The 21,029-nt window shown below is 39.0% G+C and overlaps 1 protein-coding gene across 4 annotated transcripts in view; it reads right to left on the reverse strand.

Annotated features, from left to right (window-relative positions):
• Positions 1–21,029, reverse strand: part of PTPRM (protein tyrosine phosphatase receptor type M) — a 747,478-nt gene that overhangs the window by 295,767 nt on the left and 430,682 nt on the right. For all 4 annotated transcript variants that reach the window (XM_059894848.1, XM_059894849.1, XM_059894847.1 and 1 more), the window contains exons 8-9: positions 16,948–17,256; positions 9,511–9,620 (exon numbers count right to left, since the gene is read on the reverse strand). In XM_059894848.1, the coding sequence (XP_059750831.1) occupies positions 9,511–9,620; positions 16,948–17,256 (419 nt within the window). The remainder of the gene's footprint in view (positions 1–9,510; positions 9,621–16,947; positions 17,257–21,029) is intronic.

Raw genomic sequence — 21,029 nt, forward strand, 5'->3', positions numbered from 1 at the left:
TGACTGCTGTGGCTAAAACTTCCAAAACTATGTTGAATAACAGTGGTGACAGTGGGCAACCTTGTCTTGTTCCTGATCTTAGAGGAAATGCTTTCAGTTTTTCACCATTAAGAACAATATTGGCTGTGGGTTTGTCATATATGGCCTTTATTATGTTGAGGTAAGTTCCCTCTATGCCCACTTTCTGGAGAGTTTTTATTATAAATCGGTGTTGAATTTTGTCGAAAGCTTTTTCTGCATCTATTGAGATGATCATACGGTTTTTGTCCTTCAATTTGTTAATATGGTTTATCACATTGACTTGCGTATACTGAAGAATCCTTGCATTCCTGGGATAAACCCCACTTGATCATGTGTATGATCTTTTAAATGTGCTGTTGGATTCTGTTTGCCAGTATTTTGTTGAGGATTTTTGCATTTATATTCATCAGTGATACTGACCTGTAGTTTTGTTTTTCTGTGACATCTTTGTCTGGTTTTGGTATCAGGGTGATGGTGGCCTCATAGAATGAGTTTGGGAGTGTTCCTCCCTCTGCTATATTTTGGAAGAGTTTGAGAAGGATAGATGTTAGCTCTTCTTTAAATGTTTGATAGAATTCACCTGTGAAGCCATCTGTTCCTGGGCTTTTGTTTGTTGGAAGATTTTTAATCACAGTTTCAATTTAGTGCTTGTGATTGGTCTGTTTATAGTTCCTATTTCTTCCTGGTTCAGTCTTGAAAGGTTGTGATTTTCTAAGAATTTGTCCATTTCTTCCAGGTTGTCCATTTTATTGGCATAGAGTTGCTTGTAATAATCTCTCATGATCCTTTGTATTTCTGCAGTATCAGTTGTTACTTCTCCTTTTTCATTTCTAATTCTATTGATTTGAGTCTTTTCCCTGTTTTTCTTGACTCTGGCTAATGGTTTATCAATTTTGTTTTTCTTCTCAAAGAAAGAGCTTTTAGTTTTATTGATCTTTGCGATTGTTTCCTTCATTTCCTTTTCATTTATTTCTGATCTGATCTGATCTTTATGATTTCTTTCCTTCTGCTAACTTTGGGTTTCTTTTGTTCTTCTTTCTCTAATTGCTTTAGGTGTAGGGTTAGGTTGTTTATTTGAGACGTTTCTTGTTTCTTGAGGTTAGGATTGTATTGCTATAAACTTTCCTCTTAGAACTGCTTTTGCTGCATCCCATAGGTTTTGGGTGGTCATGTTTTCATTGTCATTTGTTTCTAGGTATTTTTTAATTTCCTCTTTGATTTCTTCAGTGATCTCTTGTTTATTTAGTAGTGTATTGTTTAGCCTCCATATGTTTGCATTTTTTACAGTTTTTTTTCCCTGTAATTGATACCTAGTCTTATAGCATTATGGTCAGTAAAGATACTTGATACGATTTCAATTTTCTTAAATTTACCAAGGCTTGATTTGTAACCCATGATATGATCTATCCTGGAAAATGTTCCATAAGCGCTGAGAAGAAAGTGTATTCTGTTGTTTTTGGATGGAATGTCCTATAAATATCAATTAAGTCCATCTTGTTTAATGTATCATTTAAAGTTTGTGTTTCCTTATTTATTTTCATTTTGGATGATCTGTCTACTGGTGAAAGTGGGGTGTTAAAGTCCCCTACTATTATTGTGTTACTGTCAATTTCCCCTTTTATGGCTGTTAGCATTTCCTATATGTATTGAGGTGCTACTATGTTGGGTGCATAAATATTTAAAATTGTTATATCTTCTTCTTGGATTGATCCATTGATTATTATGTAGTGTCCTTCTTTGTCTCTTGTAATAGTCTTTATTTTAAAGTCTATTCTGTCTGACATGAGAATTGTTCCTCCAGCTTTCTTTTGATTTCCATTTGCATGGCATATCTTTTTCCATACTGTCACTTTCAGTCTGTATGTGTTCCTAGGTCTGAAGTGGGTCTCTTGTAGACAGCATATATATGGGTCTTGTTTTTGTATGCATTCAGCCAGTCTATGTCTATTGGTTGGAGCATTTAATCCATTTACATTTAAGGTAATTATCGATATGTATGTTCCTATTACCATTTTCTTAATTGTTTTGGGTTTTTTATTGTAGGTGTTTTCTTGTGTTCTTCTTGTAGGTTTCTTGTAGGTGCTTCTCTTGTGTTTCCTGCCTAGAGAAGTTCCTTTAACATTTGTTGTAAAGCTGGTTTGGTGGTGCTGAATTCTCTTAGCTTTTGCTTGTCTGTAAAGGTTTTAATTTCTACATCGAATCTGAATGAGATCCTTGCTGAGTAGAGTAATCTTGGTTGTAGGTTTTTCCCTTTCATCACTTTAAATATGTCCTGCCACTCCCTTCTGGCTTGCAGAGTTTCTGCTGAAAGATCAGCTGTTAACCTTATGGGGATCCCGTTGTATGTTATTTGTTGCTTTTCCCTTGCTGCTTTTAATATATTTCTTTGTATTTAATTTTTTATAGTTTGTTTAATGTGTGTCTTGGCATGTTTCTCCTTGGATTCATTCTGTATGGGACTCTCTGTGCTTCCTGGACTTGATTGACTATTTCCTTTCCCATATTAGGGAAGTTTTCAACTATAATCTCTTCAAATATTTTCTCAGTCCCTTTTTCTCTTCTTCTTCTGGGACCCCTATAATTCGAATGTTGGTGCATTTAATGTTGTCACAGAGGTCTCTGAGACTGTCCTCAATTCTTTTCATTCAAAGACCCTGTCAGCCACGCGGTTGCTAGTGTTGGAGGGTCTCCTGCAGAGGCGGGGGTGGCTGTGGCTCACCGCAGGGACAAGGACACTGGCAGCAGAAGTTCACATGGGATGACATCATATTTTCTTCTGTCCTGGTTAGGGGACAAAGATTTACTGCCCCACAAACACTGGGCTTTTCTGACGCGGCTTTTGCTTATAAACTCTCACTTCCTTGGAATGTGAGAGAGTTAACTCTGTCCTCTTTCCTCCACCATGAATTCAGATTCACTCTTGCCATTGAAATACTGACTGAACTGTGCAAGCACGAGCACTGCAGTCAGCAGGAAGACAAAGGCCCTGCCCTCGGGCAGCCAAGAATCTGGACTGGGGTGGGGAGGAGCTGGGGAGACATCCAGGAAGTAAATTAATAATTTGTAAACACCAAGTGCCATGGAAGAAAGAAACAGGATGCTAAGATGAAGGGGATTTTGGGGGCGGGGCCCATGCTCAGCCATTCAGAATGGCCGGGGGAGCGTCCCCTGAGGAGATGACAGTTAACTGAACTTGGGAAGGAGTCAGCCAGGCCAAGAGTCTGGGGAAGAACAGCATGAACTAAGACCATGAAGCAGGAGCATTCCGGACACAGACAATGGACAGAAAGAAGGCCCCTGTGGCTGCAGCCCAGCCAGCGAGGTGGCATGGTCCCTGGGGGGCTGGTAACATGGGGGGGCAATTCCCTGCAGTGCTCAGTACCCCAAGGGAGAAAGTGTGGAGACATACAACAGGGGCCTTTGAACAATTTTAAGTGTGATGATAAAATGATCTGACTTCCCTTATAAAGAGATCATGTTGGCTGCCAGGTGGAGGGTTGCTTTCTTGAAGGGGGCACCAAAGGTAGTAGGAGGACCCCTAGGAGCCCTGGCAGAGGCCATGGGTGAGGCCGCAGCGCAGGTGAGAGAAGGCAGTGGCTTGGACCAAGGGTGGGGCCATGAAGAGAGAAATACATGAAAGGAATCGGCAAGTTTTAGAGCCGACATGAGCAGAAGTCAGTGATGGACTGGATGTGGGGACAGATGGAGGAACCAAGACAGGTTCCATGTTTGGGCTTGAGCAAAGGATGTCCTGCTTACTGAAATGGGACGGAATGAATGAGAAGTTAACTGTTGGGGGGTGGGCATGTCAAGGTTGAGATGCCTGTGACAGTCAGGAGGACACACTGTGTAGGACACAGGGCTGGGAGCTGAGAGTTCTGGGCTGGAAGTAGAGACCTGGGGGTGAGCAGCGTTGGAACATTACGGTTCAGGACTGGATGAGGTCCCTGGGGAAACGCTGATATTTAATTTAGGGCAGAGAAGGAGAGCCAGAAAGCAGGGAGAAGCCAAAAGAGACAGCTGTCATAGAAATCAAAAGAACACAGTGTGTTAAGAAGGAAATGCTTTCAAAGATGCTGCCGGGAGTTTGAGACTGGAACCAAAAACATGTCTATCCATGTCTCGAGCCAGAGCTCCCATTCTACGTATCCGTAAAGGCTTCCCAAACCCGTCCTAATGATCACTGGATCTGCTCAACACCGGCTGCTGTGACTGTGTCCCTACCATCTATTCGGCAATAAATCATGGAGAGCTGTAAGAGCTCTTTGTAGTCTGAAATCGCGACTTAAACATGCCAAAGGAATTGAAACTTTTCATACAGTTGTCTCTTCTTTCTGAATAGTGATAGCTTATTCTTCTTTCTGATCCCACTGTGATCAGTAACTATTTGGCACTCGGTATATATTTTCCTAAAGACTCCAGGGAGAGCAGGGATGTGCACGCACACACACACATGCTCACGGTGCGGCAAGAAGGACGTTTGCTCCGCAAAGCAAAAAGCAAATGCATTATCAGAGGACTTGCTGTTTTACCAGTGCTGATGGGTTTGTACTCGCCTCTAGCCATGGCCTTGCAGGATCAGCTAGACTGGGGTTCTTTCGGTCACAGTCCTTGACAATTTGTTAAAAAGCACAGATCCTCTCCCCAACCCGTAACAAAGCACATATACGCTGCTCTTAAAAATCATGAATCCTCTCCCTCACCTCTAACAAATCCCTAACAAGCAACTATGTTGTGTCCAAGTGGACACAAAATGTCAGAAAGTGCATGGATTCCCCCTCAAACCCATCCAGAGCCCTGGGAGTCTGAATTCCAGGAATAAAACGGTTCCTCAGGAACACGGTGAACTTGACCCTAGAACTCTGTTGCCTGCGCAGCTGATGGTCAGTAAGCATCTGTCTTCCTGAGCAGTACTTCTGAAGGGCACCCAGCTCCACGCTCACATCCAAATGCAACATGTACTTTCAGTATTTATTTTTTCACTGGTTCATTCAGCACGTTTATTAAGTGCCTAGTAAGTACCAGGCCAAGGACGAGCATCCGGAGACTCCCAGGAGGGAGGTCTGGGGCTGAGCTCACACTTGGCCGTTTCGTTGGCTGAGGGCCAAGGTGATTCTAATGATGTCTCCATGGAGAACACTGACGTTCCAGGGTGGACCCAGGGACTTGATGGGATGCCCACGCTGAAAGCAAACCGACACGCAGACAACATGTGTGGGGTTAGATCAGGTGAGGTGGAGTCAGCTGCTGCTCACATCGGATGACTTCTGATTGGCAGGTCAGTGCCTGAAATACTCCAGCATCATCTTCCCCTCCTCTAAGTCTCAAATTCTGGAGAACCAAAATGGAATAACACGTAATCTCTGACCACGAGGGCAATCAATCTTCCAGGGAGTGTGAGTAGGCTGCAATGCCAGCCAGCCTTAAATACAGTCCTTCAACAGAGGGGCAAGCAATCAAAGGAACCAACAAGTAAATCAGATTCCAGGGGACGCAAGAACCTAGGATGCTCCACGGAAAAGTTCAAAATTTGACTGAAATGCTGAAAGATAAGCAGAAGTGCCATAGGAGGAGAACGAGGGGAGGCAGTCAGGAGGAAAGAAGCGGATAAGCAGAAGCAGGTGTGAAAAATCAGAAGGTTCATGGAGAAAAGATAACTCCATACACATGGCTCATTCAGTTCCAGGAGAGAATCATGGGAGATGCAGTAACAAGTATCAATTGGGATGGTACCATGTATGGCCTTGAATACTGATAGCAAAGAGGACCCCTCAATTCTCCCTCTCTCCACCCTATGACCTGTCTCAGGGGAGAGTGATTCACTGAGCCCCGCTCTCCAGGTGGGGGGTCTTGAGGTATTTTCAACTCTCCATCCGTCAACGCCCCAGTGGGCTGATGAGTCCAGACTGTTCTCCTTTACTATGTGCCCGACAACCCTGCACACGCTGCATCGAGGCAGACATTTTGTCCTCATTTCATTCTTTTCTATAATTAGCTGCTGATAGGACTGCTCACTTCTAGTAGAGGAGAGAGAGGATCTTTTATATTTTGTTCTCTTCTAATACCTTATACATACTAAATGTTTTTTTCAAAAACTTGTTGGTGTGTTACTCTCGTGACCAGGAGTTTGGAGTTGATTCACTAAGCAATCGAGAGCCATATAAAGTTAGTGGGGTACAATGAAAATACTGAGACATACATCCCTGTGCATTTGGGAGTATTACTGACTGAGAAACTTCCCTAAACAGGCTTGACATGCAGTGTCTGAATTTTGATAGATATTCCCAAATTGTCTACATGAGAGGTTGCGAAATTGTATGTCCCCATCAACGGTCTGTGCACACAAATTTCACCACATCACCCCTTAACACTGGATTTGCACCAACTTAAACTTTCTGAAGTGTTTGTTTCATTTCATTTCTTAATCCTTGGTAAGGTTAGGTTCATCTGCTTATGCCATTCAGATTTTTTTTTTCCTATGAATCAACTCCTTTTATTCTTCACCCATTTTTTTCTAATGGAGTGTTGTCTACTTCTTATCAATCTGTATCAAGTGTGTTATAATTACAGCCACCAGCCAGTTGACTGCTATAAATGTTGAAAATAATTTCCCCAAGTCTTCTGTTTGTATTTAGACTTTCCTTTGTGGCATCTTCTATCATTCAGAAGTTTAAATTCTTATATAACCAAATCTGTCAATCTTTTTTAAATGACTTCTGGGTTTTATGTCAAGATATATTACAAAAGCTTATTTCAAAATAAGCTTATTACAAAAGTCTTCCTTATTTTTCTTATAGTGTTGCTATAGTTTAATTTTTGTGTTTAGATCATGAACTTATTTGGCATTTATTTTTGTATGATGTGGAGGGGGTCTTATATGGCATATTATTCTTGTAATAAAATGCTGGGTTTGCTAGCATTTATTAGATTTTATCCATGTATATTCATAAGTGCACTTGCACTATAAATTTCTACCTTGTAAAATTCTGGAAGCACATGCATCTAGTTGTTCATAGTAGTTACCTCTGAAAAGTGAATTTGGGAAGCGAAGACATTTTATTTTGAATACTTCTGTACTTAAAGTATCCTTTCAGAGAACAATACTGCATTTATAATTTGATAAAATAAAAATCTGGATAGCCATTGAGGAAAAGTGTAATTACCAGTCCCAGATTTTAGGAAGATGTCTCAGATAGAATGAAACGGCTGAGCAGGAGGTAAGGCATGAGAAGGGCTGGGGTTAGAACACAGGTGGGGGCAAGAGGAAGGAAGGCTAGTTTGAGAAGGCTGAGAATGGGGAGGACAAAGAATTGAGGCCAGAAGGATGCTTTAGTGCCGTCATTGCCATAACTCCCGGCAAAAGATGACATTGTCAGCATTTTCCAATCATTAATGATCTGGTATATCTTTCTTAAGAGGTAAAGAGAGAACTTGAGAATAACGTGAACCCACAGTATGTTCACTTACAACATTTACAACATTCCTTCTGTTTTTTCCTTCTCTTCTTCAAAAAACCCTAAAAGTGTGCTCCTCAAGAAACACCCATAGCATTTATTACTAAGCTTTTTTCCAACTATGATAACGTATCTTGCCTTCCAGTTTTGGCCTACAGTCAACTGTGTTTCCATGAATACGCTGTTCCTAAGGTCTTGGTCTCCCTTTGGGCAACGGTTTTGTTTCCTTAGCATGTCTGTCCCAGGGGACTGTGGTCCTCCAGGGAGGGGACTGGTCTGGTTCTCCAGCAGCCCTGCACCAGGAGGAAGCTGGGTCTCCTGCAGACTCAGGTGCAGGCTGGGCGAGCCCCAGGGTGCAGTGTGTTTTAGCCAAAGAGGAGCTCCCTGCACAGACACCATCTAAGGCCCACCTTGGGGGATCTGGAATACCTTCCTTCCTACTTCTAGCAAACATGGAGAAAAGAAGAGAAAGATTCGACAGTCAGAAACTTATACTTAATCACTTAAGCCTGATTCACACATTTGGTATTTTCCCTTTGGTGCCTAGAAAAAACAACTGACCTGCTCTTCTTACCTATATCTTGCGTTTTAAAATGCTGATTTACGAAACATTTACACATCCCCTTTGTAGTAGCATTTAGATCAGTGTTCAGCTAGAAGGGACATCCTGGCTGCTGAAATCAGAGAGATTGATGGGTTCTGATTTTCCTATTGTTTTCACATTAAAGTTACTTATTACATGAATATTATGCTCCATGGGATCAGAAAGAAAGGATCTCACCTTTATATTCTGTCCGTCTAGATATCAACATGTGGCTTTCAGGAGAGGTGGACTGATTTCTTGGTACTTAATGTTGATTTCAAAGACTGTATCTTTTCTAGTAAAATATTCTGTTATCCTGAGGTAAGAATCCACAAAACAGAACTAAAAAATGGTCATGGGGCCAAAAATATTAACTAAAAGATTCTGATCACTGAGAAAAAAAATGAACTTGTTTGATTTCATTATAAAAACCAACTCTACAAAAGAGAGCCATGAATTTTCATGATTCTTTTACAATGAAGCAGCCAAGGAAAGCATCATAACTTAATGTGAAAATCAACTTTTTTTCTTTTCTCTTACTTTGTTTAGCTTTTGACGAACAACAATTTTTTTTTGCATTTCAATACCAATTTTCAAAAGGTCCAAGGAAACATAGCTGTGAGGCTAGTTGGGTCAGGGAGAGGGTTCACCAATGGTGACTGTCTGACAGTGAATCTACTCCAGCTTTGTCAGTAGCTCTGAAAGGTATTCAGGTAGAGGTCCCATAGGAAGAATGGCTGCGGATTTTAGAACCCTAACAACATATAATTTTGTTGAATTTGCATTCACATAAATCTTAGCTTGAAAAAAAAAATGCACCTGCTTGTTTCTATGACAATAGGCAGAGTGAAATCACGCTCATACAGATGTGATGATGACTGCCACTCCGCTATTGCTGTTATTTTTTTCCCTGAACAAGTCATTGAATTCTTCTCTGCTATCTATCTATCAGTAGACAAAACTATGTCACAGAAGTCTAAAGGCTGTTTTGCTAGTGCTAAGAAACCAGAAGACATTATTCTGTTGTTACTCCCAAGACAATGTCTATCGACTCCACTAATTGGATCATCAGTGTTCTTCTATAATTCAGGAGTAAAATATTTTAGAGCTGGCGAGAACAGGATGCCATGGTTGCCTCCTAAATAATGTATATGACAGAACACTTATTGTTTTTAACAAAGGTGATTTTTAAACTATATTATGGTGTGGCTTTACATACAATAACATGTAATCTGGAAGCACCTAAATCATTGTGAATATACATCCTGAAATTATACATAATTCGAAAACTTATTTTTAATTTTTTTGCTTCTATTCAGTAACCATTATAACTATTAAAGGCATTCAACTTCTTAAAAGGCATGATGTTACTATGCATTTTTAAATACTAGATAGTCTAGCTATCATAAAAGTTACAGTAAAAATTAAATTACTAACAAATGTATATACTACCTCATATAAAGTGATGACACCATAGGTTTGAATTGGTTCTCGCCACTGAAGAAATATCTTCTCTTCAAAGGTACTTCCTTGGATGGATTCAGTAAGAACAGCACCTGGAACTAGAAGGGGGGGAAAAATTGATACATATTTAAGTAAACCAAAAACAAAATACATTTTTCTAGACTTGACAGGTTTTTAACTCTCTATTGAGGTGTAAGATTTTAATAGATATACTCCATTTTCTTGCAAACACCTGCAATTTAAAACCATTTTGGCCATACTGTCTTTATAAAGAAAAGAATTTCATCACATTTTCCTCTAAAAAGTTTGAATCAATTAGACAAAACTCAGTATCATCTTGTAAATAAACTTTTTTATTCTTCAGAAATAAAGAAGTATGCGGAGCAATGCGAATTCCCACCCATTGCTTGTGAGACCATAAATTGGTAGAGCCACTTTGGAAAATAATCTGCCTGTACTCACTAAAGTTAAAGAGGCACATGTCATACGACCCAATAATCCCACTTCAGGTATATTCCCTAGTAATATTCTTGCACATATGTACCAGGAGACATAGGTTAGGATGTCAGCATAGTAGCATTTTTAAATAAAACTAATAAATTGGAGACAAAAAATGGTTTAAGAAATTATTTTATATTCACTCAATAAAATACAAAAACGACTGAAAATCGATTACAGCTTTATACATCATCATGGATGAATTCTATAACCATAACACTGAGTGATAAAAGCATGTCAAAGAAGAATATATATGAACTCTTGGACTTATATTTAATATGTCTATGAAAAGTACACACAAAATAGAAGTTCTACAAAGATGTGATGTAGATGAAATATTTTTAAAATATTTCATTTTATTTATTAATAATAAAACAGATTTGGGGGGCTTCCCTGGTGGCACAGTGGTTGAGAATCCGCCTGCCAATGCAGGGGACACGGGTTCGAGCCCTGGTCTGGGAGGATCCCACATGCTGCGGAGCAACTAGGCCCGTGAGCCACGATTACTGAGTCTGCGCGTCTGGAGCCTGTGCTCCGCAACAAGAGAGGCCGCAATAGTGAGAGGCCCGCGCACCACGATGAGGAGTGGCCCCCGCTTGCCGCAACTAGAGAAAGCCCTCGCACAGAAACGAAGACCCAACACAGCCATAAATAAATAAATAGATAAATAAAAAATTAAAACAGAAACAAAAACAAAAAACAGATTTGGGAAAGTTTGAGGCCATTTTTTAAAACCTAAAGTATGTAACACCTTTTGATTAGTGAGAAAATCTAATTGACATAAGGGAAGATAGAAATGTACTTGCCAATTTTCTACAAAATAACATATAATATTATTTTTAAAATATCATTTATCTCGTATTCATTTAAATTAAGTTTTTGAGTATGCTTTATATGATACACAATTTAGTATCTAGTGTACCTATCCTATTTATAAACTAGTATATCTGTACTACCTATAAATATATGTATATTTGGGGATGGTGCGATCAAACTTTTTGGTGACGGTGTGAGTAATCAAAAAGTGGTTTGAGAGGACTCAGGCTTCTCAATTTCAAATTTACTAACAAGCTACAGTATTAAGACATCATGATATTGGCATAAGGATAGACAGATAGATCAGTACAACAGAATTGAGAGTACAGAAATAAAGCCCCACATTTACAGTCAATTGATTTTTATCAAAAGTGCCAAGAAAATTCAGTGGGGTCAAAACAATTTTTCCAAGTGGTGCTAGGACAACTGGATATCCACATGTAAAAGGACGAAATTGGTTTCCTACTTCACACCAAATATGAAAATTATACAAAATAGATTAAAGAGCTAAATATAAGAGCTAAAACTACAAAACTCCTAGAAGAAAATATAGGTATAAATATTCATGACATTGTATTAGGCAATGGTTTCAAAGATATGACACCAAAAACAAAAATAACAAAAGAAAATATAGATAAACTGTACATCAGTAAAGTGAAAAGCTCTTGTGCTTCAAAGGGCACTACCAAGAAAGTGAAAAGACAACACACAAAAAGGGAGAAAGCTTTTGCAAATCATGTATCTGTCAAGAGACTTGTATCTAAAATACATAAAGAACTATGAAATCCCAATAAAAAGATAAATAATCCAATTAAAAATGGGCAAAGGATCTGTATAAACAGCTCTCCAAAAAAAGATATACAAATGGCCAATAAGCATGTGAAAAGATGCTCAACATCATTAGCTAGCAGGAAAATGCACATCAAAACCACAGTGTGATAGCACTTCACACCCTCTAGAATGGCTATAATCCAAAGACAGATAATAGCAAGTATTGGCAAGAATGTGGAGAAACTGGAACCCTCATACACTGCTGGTAGGAATGTAAAATCACAAAGCTACTTTGAAAACAGTCTGGCAGATCCTCAAATGGTTAAACACAGATAAATTTACCATATGACCCAGAAATTCCACTCCTACATATATATCCAAGAGAGCTGAAAACACATGTCACTCAAAGACTTGTACACAAATATTAAGAGGAGCATTATTCACAATAATTAAAAAGTAGAAACAACACAAATCAACTCATGACTGTATAAACATATCTCAATAAAGTTTAAAAGATGGGCGCTAAAGAAATGTTTGGTTAGCTTGTGGAGGGTATGAATAGCCCTTTAAGGGTTGGTGAGATCTCCTCAGACTGGAAAGACTGACCAGAATTACAAAAGGACTCATAGGCAATACACATTTGTTTAGTTGAGGGGCTACTTAAAGGTAGATCTAGGACATTTATATTGATAGTTATTCTCAGCAGAAGTAAGGAGAGTTTAGCAGAAAAAAAAAAATCACTGATTCAGATGGGGGGCCTGGGTTCTGATTTAAGACTTTCCAGTGAATAAACTGTGAAATTTGGGCAATTCACGGATCCTCCTTAGGTCTCAGTTGCCTCACTTCTAAAATGAGGAAGTTGGAGTAAGTTGATCCCTAATGTCCAAACTCTAAAAAATATATAAATGTGAAAATAATCGTTTGTCTTAGGTTGAAGGAATTGATGTGAAACTACACTGAAGCAAAGAAACAAAGTATTTAAGAAGTGATGACACTGGTGAGTTCTAAGAATATTTGGATTCTGGACTCTGAGACTAAAATGCTCATCACAATCAGAAGTTGGACTACGATGGGTCATGCCAGAGAAAGCTCTACTAAGTCTCGGACTTCCCTGGTGGTGCAGTGGTTAAGAATCTGCCTGCCAATGCAGGGGACTCGGGTTTGAGCCCTGGTCCAGGAAGATCCCACATGCCGCGGAGCAACTAAGCCTGTGGGCCACAACTACTGAGCCTGCGAGCCACAACTACTGAAGCCCATGCGCCTAGAGCCCATGCTCCACAACAAAAGGGGCCACCGCAAAGAGAAGCTCGCGCACCGCAACGAAGAGTAACCCCCGCTCGCTGCAACTAGAGAAAGCCCATGCGCAGCAATGAAGACCCAACGCAGCCAAAAATAAATAAATTTTAAAATAAATAAATAAAATAAAAATTAAAAAAAAAAAGCTCTACTAAGTCTCTTCCTCTTCACCTTGAAAGTGTTTATTTTGACGTCATCAGGTTCCTCACAGGATCAAGATAATTATGATGCGTGTGTGGTTCTATTATTTTGTGATAATATTTCTGAATTGAAAATATTTAGTAATCTATGTACAGATGTAAAGAGGGTGAAAACTTAGAAAAAAACAAATCTTTGGTTTCATTCAATTAGTATAAATTAGAGTAAAATAAAAAAAAAAGAGAGATTGTCAAAACTATATTGAACAGAGGATATTTTAAAAGGATGAATGTAATAAAATGTACTGGAGGGCTTGTAATCATGAAAATGTTAATAACAGGAAAACCTAAATGTGATTCATATAATTGTTGTTAGGTCAGGAACAGATCAAGTGAATTAAAATAAAATACCAGAAGAGTTTTAGTTGAATTAGGGAAACTGGTACCTCACAGGAACTTAGGTCTGGTGCCTTTTTTTAGAAGTTCTAAGAATTCATGATTTGGGATATAGAACCATAATATCTAAGTTTGTGGAACTGAGCCCTATAGTGTCTAGTGACACTCTTATCAGTAATAAAAAGATAACTTTTTCCCACATATTTTCTGATGAAATAAATAATATTTCAATAAAAATATTATACTACAATAAAACTCACAATGTACAACAAATTGTAGCCTTTGTTAATGGCAGATAAGTAAAGTGACACTTCAATTCTTTTTTCTTCAAGCTCGGTAGGTGTTAACAATTTTTCTATTTCTGTCTTTTTTGAAGTCTTTTTTTCTTTTGCTCTTGTTAGGAAATATAATTTGAAATCAAAGTTTTTCTAATGAACCGGATGCCAGTGTGCTATGTAAACAATAGATTTTTATTTGGAAGTAATGCATGCCCCAACTCCAGGGACTAGCAAGATAATTTAAACACACAAACAAAAAAGTGACTTATTTAACCTTACGTTTTAACAGCACTTAACAGAATTATTAGCTCATGTCAATTCGAAACCCAAAAGTGTTGGTGAGTTCATGCTTCAGGAAAACATCTCTCATCTCTAGAAACGACTGCACTTGACTTTCCTCTCTCATTGATGGAAACATTACTGTTGATTTAAGCCTGAATTAAATGATTATCAGCAAATTTTACTATTTTCTTTAAAAACTAATAAGTATTTTGAGTACTTATTGCCTACTCAATACCATGCAAATTGCTATAGAAGAAAATTAGATGGCTTCTTCTCTCAAGTGGTTTACAGTTAAGAGGAAAAAATTATATATAACATAATGAGAGAACAAGAAAGGGGCACGATAAGTTCCTCTGAATTCTTACAATAACAATAATAACGTTCACCTATTAAAACGCCCCTCTCTGCAGCTACAAATAGCACCCAATGGAAATGGCTTCTAACCCTAATATGCTGGAGAACTGTATTATTCTTGCTTCTCAGATGAGGAAATTAAGGCTCAGAGATTTAAAGATCTTGTCAAGTGCAAATGAGGTCAGAAGGATGAGAGAGGAATGAGGGTGAGAGAGTTGGGGACAGCTTCATGAAGGATCTGAACTTGAGGAGAACTTTGGAGGGTCGTGGAGGAGATGGAACGTAGGCAGCCAGGTGGGGAGGACGTGCAGAGGAGGACAGTGAGGGAGCACTCAGGATGCATGGAGTGTGGCAGCAGGGCCAGCACCCAGGGCACGTCTCTGCAGGATGCACTGTCGGGGAGGAAAAGCTACCAGGTCTAGAGCCTGGGCCTGGAATACCGAGATATGGGTAAAGAGAGTCACTGACGGCTCTTGTGGAGAGAGTAACATGATGCACATGTATTTTAGAGATTAGTTTAGGGAACAAGTAGAGGGCACTGGAACTGGACAAAGCTGGAACTACAATAAAAGGTTAGAAACTACTACAGAAATTTCAGCATAAAATCTGGATATAGGTAGTGGAAGTTGGGAGAAAAGAACGATCTATTATCATATTATGTGAAGTAAGTCAGACAAAGACCAATATCACATGATATCACTTATATGTGGAATCTAAAAAAATGATACAAATGAACTTTTTGACAAAACAGAAATAGACCCACAGACACAGAAAACAAGCTTATGGTTACCAAAGGGGAAAGGTAGGGGGCAGGGAAGAGATAAATTAGGAGTTTGGGATTAACAGATACACACTACTGTGTATAAAATAACCAATAAGGACCTACTGTAGAGCACAAAGAACTATACTCAATATCTTGTAATAACCTATAATGAAAAAGAATCTGAAAAAGAATATATATATATATAAATGAATCACTTTGCAGTAAACCTAAAACTAACACAACACTGTAAATTAACTATACTTCAATTAAAAAGCTGATTGTAAAAAAATACCTCAGGGCAGGAAGATAGAATAGACAGTAATATCAATGTTTATATAAATAAGGCCTCTAGAATACTAATGATCATATTAGTAAGTACTTAGAAGTACTTTGGCACATAGAAGTACAGGCCACAGTTTCTGGAACCAGACCTCTGGGTTTACCATTCACTTTCCTGACTCAGTTTCTTCATATGAAAAACAGAAATATAATAAAAATAATTAAGTCAAAAAAAGAACAATCTAAGATTTTGGAAGTAGCAACAACAGGAGTTAGGACCAAATTAAATACAAAAATGCAGGGGAGGAGGGAGCCAGAAAAGACCTGCTGACAGTGCTGAAACGTTCTTGAGTCTCTCCTGGGAGACAAGGAAGATCTGGAAGAAACAGAGATAGGGCTTCCATGCTCAGCCTAGACTGAGTGACTCGTATCAAACTATACTTCTCACAAAAAAAACTGGAATAAAACAACTACTTGAGAGCAACCAACACAGGCAGGACTTGAGGGGCTACAAAAAAAGAAAAGAGAAGATGTGGTCGAGCTTTCCATTTACTCTGGCTGTTTCCATGTTTTTATTTTATAGCAACATGCTTGGTGTTGCATAGGTCATCAACAGTCAAAAATACTTTGTCAGCTCTTTAAATGAAAAAATAGTGTTGTGATAAACATTTAACACATGTTACAATCAATAAAGATCATAATCAGCTGCTTGAAGAGAAAAAGGTGAAATCTATTTTTCCCAGGAGTAAGTAAGTAAGTGGCTCCCCAGGTTGTTTGCCACTTACTCTGATGCCTGGCAAATGAATTTTAAACCAAATATATGATAAACCACCACTGTATTTTATGTGCTACATGGACTCATTATTGTACATGAAAGTCCCCTGTATAATCAGTGTAAAAGCACATTTATACCTATGCTATGGGATTCCAGGTGTCATTTCACCATTTTAAATTATTTTAGAGGCTTATTGCAATTGTGTATTTGCTTTTTTTGATGAGTTGCTGGAGACATGCACTATTTATTGAATTCTTGGTTACTGAGGTCATATCCAATTACAGCATTGTTCCTATGGAAAAGCATGATCTATTACATGACCACCGACCTAATGAGGTAATTTCTCAGCACTGTGTTGAACAGCAAGGGCAGCCTCTATTTGGGGCTGAATTTTTATCTGAACTATGAAAAATGTTTCAGAATGCCGTTTGAATAAGCATTTCTTATAAATAATCGAATACCCAGAACAACACCTCTTCAGTCCAACATGATGATAAAACTTGAATGAAGAACTACTTAGAACCATACAGAATTATCATATGTAGAAAAGTAATTATATGACTCATAAAAATTAAAATAAGCTTCTGGATCTTTATTCCCTTTACCCCTTTTAATCAGTGCTTCAGTATACAGCCTCACAGATACACATCTGTGTTATTCAACCCAGTAAGTAATTCTTCCTTCCATTTTCAGTGTAAAGATATCAATTAGAAAGAAACATGAGCTGGTTTTTTGAAAGACTGTACGTTTCCCATAAACATATCACTTGAAAGTACTCACGATCTTCATCCGTCTGTACTACGAGTTCTTGGCTCTCCTTCCGTCCCTCGGGATTCATGAGGATGAGTTTCACGCTGACGTTGGTGTAGGGGGAGAGGTTGGTGATGGTGTGTTGAGGGTGTGAGTTATCCGTGTCCCAGCTTACTTCTTCTCTCACTTGTTCCTGCCCTCCGACCTTGTAACAGTAGTGGACTGTGAGGTTGTAACTATGGCAACGAGTCACGTTATACCCAAATGGCTCCCAGCGGAGAGTGATTTGTCGAGATTTGACTTCGACGACTTCCAATTTTCTTGGGCCGCGCATGGGATCTAAGATGCAAAAGAAGGAAAAAGAGAACATAAGAGAAAAGAATAATAAAAGTTCCAGTGAAGCCCAGGTATCACAGATAATCCTCCTTATCCCCAGTATCTTGTCTTCTCTTCTTCCATATGAAAAAAACCCCTAAATCTTAGCTGGGCATGAGGCCGCCCAGAATAAGGACTACAATTTCCAGTCTCTTCTGCAGTGAGGTCTATCCTTCTACCCAAGTTCTGGTGGGTAGCACACAACGTGAGACGTCAAGAATGGTTTCTGGGTGGTGTCTTTGAAAGGAAGGGGCTCACCATCCTTGTTCCTCCTTCCTTCCTATTAGCTTGATTGAGGATAGGGTGTCTCACGCTCATGCAGCCATGATGGACCATAATAGGCTTAAACATTAAGAACTCAAAGCAATGATGATGAAGAACCCAGGGTTCCTGATAATCACTGCACTACCATACCAACCCTGAATGGTATACTTCCAAAATTTTCATTAGAGAGAAATACAGTGCTTTTACTTAAGGCTCTTTCCTCTGGGGCTCTGATACACAAAAGCAGTCTTAATGCTAATTGATGTATATATTTTTTATCTTTTTAAGTTAATTCATCATTATGTAATTGGAAAACAGAGTAAAAGCTTGAGAATTCAGCATGAAATAATACAATGATTAAAGAGCATAAACTTCTGAACAGAACTCCAGGCCTTTTCGGGTTGTGATTTGTAGAGAATTACACGCAGTCAATGCTGAAGTAGTTCTTTGCTACCCCTGAAGTCCAAGCTCCAGGGACAGAGTTTTGAGCTTAGAAATCTAAATGAAATGCAGGGACTATAAGCATTCTGATGGGCTTAAAAGAAAGAATATATACAGAGAAGACTTTCTTTTTATGCATATCTATTCTTTTATTGAAGTATAGTTGATTTACAATGTTGTGTTAATTTCTGCTGTACAAAGTGATTCAGTTATACATATATATGTATATATGTACACATTCTTTTTTAATATTCTTTTCAGTATGGTTTATCATAGGATATTAAATATAGTTCCCTATGCTATACAGTAGGGCCTTGCTGTTTATGAGAAAGCTTAAACTTGTTTATGAAATGATGATGAAAATACAGTAATACTAACTACATAACATTTACTGAGCCCTTATTATGTACCTTACACTTTTCTAAGAAGTTTATCTTTCACGGGTTTGGGGAAAAACTAATCTAAAATACTTTGCTTTAGTATATCCATACACACAATTGATCCATATATTTTGATTTTTGTTTTCCTGAATGTGGTCACCATTTCTGAATATAAAGAGATCTATAATTGGAAAGTGAAAATAAGCATGAAAACTTGAGAAATAATAGCTACCATGGGTAGAAGGACGTGCTCCCACTCCCTCTTGTGAGAACACCAGAATCACAACTAACTGCTGAACAATCATCGACAGGAAGACACTGGAACTCACCAAAAAAGATACCCCACATCCAAAGGCAAAGGAGAAGCCACAGTGAGGCAGTAGGAGGGGCGCAATCACAATAAAATCAAATCCCATAACTGTTGGGTGGGTGACTCACAAACTGGAGAACACTTATACCACAGAAGTCCACCCACTGGAGTGAAGGTTCTGAGCCCCACGTCAGCCTTCTGAACCTGGGGGTCCGACAACGGGAGGAGGAATTCCTACAGAATCAGACTTTGAAGGCTAGTGGGATTTGATTGCAGGACTCTGACAGGACTGGGGGAAACAGAGACTCCACTCTTGGAGGGCACACAAAAAGTAGTGTGTGCATCGGGACCCAGGGGAAGGAGCAGTGACCCCACAGGAGACTGAACCACACCTACCTGCTAGTGTTGGAGGGTCTCCTGCAGAGGCGGGGGGTGGCTGTGTCTCACTGTGAGGACAAGGACGCTGACAGCAGAAGTTCTGGGAAGTACTCCTTGGCGTAAGCCCTCCCAGAGTCTGCCATTAGCCCCACCAAAGAGCCTGTGGTCTCCAGTGTTGGGTCACCTCAGGCCAAACAACCAACAGGGAGGGAACCCAGGCCCACCCATCAGCAGACAAGAGGATTAAAGTTTTACTGAGCTCTGCCCACCAGAGCAACACCCAGCTCTACCCACCACCAGTCCCTCCCATCAGGAAACTTGCACAAGCCGCTTAGATAGCCTCATCCACCAGAGGGCAGACAGCAGAAGCAAAAAGAACTACAATCCTTCAGCCTGTGGAACAAAAACCACATTCACAGAAAGATAGACAAGATGAAAAGGCTATGTACCAGATGAAGGAACAAGATAAAACCCCAGAGAAACAACTAAATGAAGTGGAGATAGGCAACTTTCCAGAAAAAGAATTCAGAATAACGATAGTGAAGATGATCCAGGACCTCGGAAAAAGAATGGAGGCAAAGATCGAGAAGATGCAAGAAATGTTTAACAACGATCTAGAAAAATTAAAGAACAAAAAAACAGAGATGAACAATACAATAACTGAAATGAAAACTACACTGGAAGGAATCAATAGCAGAATAACTAAGGCAGAAGAACGGAAAAGTGACCTGGAAGACAGAATGGCGGAATTCACTGCTGCGGAACACACTAAAGAAAAAAGAATTAAAAGAAATGAAGACAGCCTAAGAGACCTCTGGGACAACATTAAGCACAACAACATTAGCACTATAGGGGTCCCAGAAGGAGAAGAGAGAGAGAAAGGACCAGAGAAAATATTTGAAGACATTACAGTCGAAAACTTCCCTAACATGGGAAAGGAAATAGCCACCTAAGTCCAGGAAGCGCAGAGAGTTCCAGACAGGATAAACCCAAGGAGAAACACGCCGAGACACAGAGTTATAAAATTGGCAAAAATTAAAGACAAAGAAAAATTATTAAAAGCAGCAAGGGAAAAATGACAAATAACATACAAGGGAACTCCCGTAAGGTTAACAGCTGATTTCTCAGCAGAAACTCTACAAGCCAGAAGGGAGTGGCATGATATACTTAAAAGTGATGAAATGGAAGAACCTACAACCAAGATTACTCTATCCAGCAAGGATCTCATTCAGATTCAACGGAAAAATCAAAAGCTTTACAGACAAGCAAAAGCTAAGAGGATTCAGCACCACCAAACCAGCTCTACAACAAATGCTAAAGGAACTTCTCTAAGTGGGAAACACAAGAGAAGAAAAGGACCTACAAAAACAAACCCAAAACAATTAAGAAAATGGTCATAGGAACATACATATTGATAATTACCCTAAACGTGAATGGATTAAATGCTCCAATCAAAAGACACAGACTTGCTGAATGGATACAAAAACAAGACCCATATATATATGCTGTCTACAAGAGACCCACTTCAGACCTAGGGACACATACAGACTGAAAGTGAGGGGATGGAAAAAGATATGCCATGCAAATGGAAATCAAAAGAAAGCTGGGGTAGCAACACTCATATCAGATAAAATAGACTTTAAAATAAAGAATGCTACAAGAGACAAGTAGGGACACTACATAATGATCAGTGGATCAATCCAAGAAGAAGACATAACAAGTATAAATATATATGCACCCAACAGAGGAGCACCTCAATACATAAGGCAACTGCTAACAGCTATAAAATAGGAAATCGACAGTAACACAATAATAGTGGGGGACTTTAACACCTCACTTACACCAATGGACAGATCATCCAAATTGAAAATAAATAAGGAAACAGAAGCTTTAAATGACACAATACACCAAATAGATTTAATTGATATTTATAGGACATTCCATCCAAAACAGCAGATTACACT

The sequence above is a fragment of the Balaenoptera ricei genome, chromosome 14 (assembly GCF_028023285.1).
Source record: "Balaenoptera ricei isolate mBalRic1 chromosome 14, mBalRic1.hap2, whole genome shotgun sequence".
Taxonomy (NCBI): domain Eukaryota; kingdom Metazoa; phylum Chordata; class Mammalia; order Artiodactyla; family Balaenopteridae; genus Balaenoptera; species Balaenoptera ricei.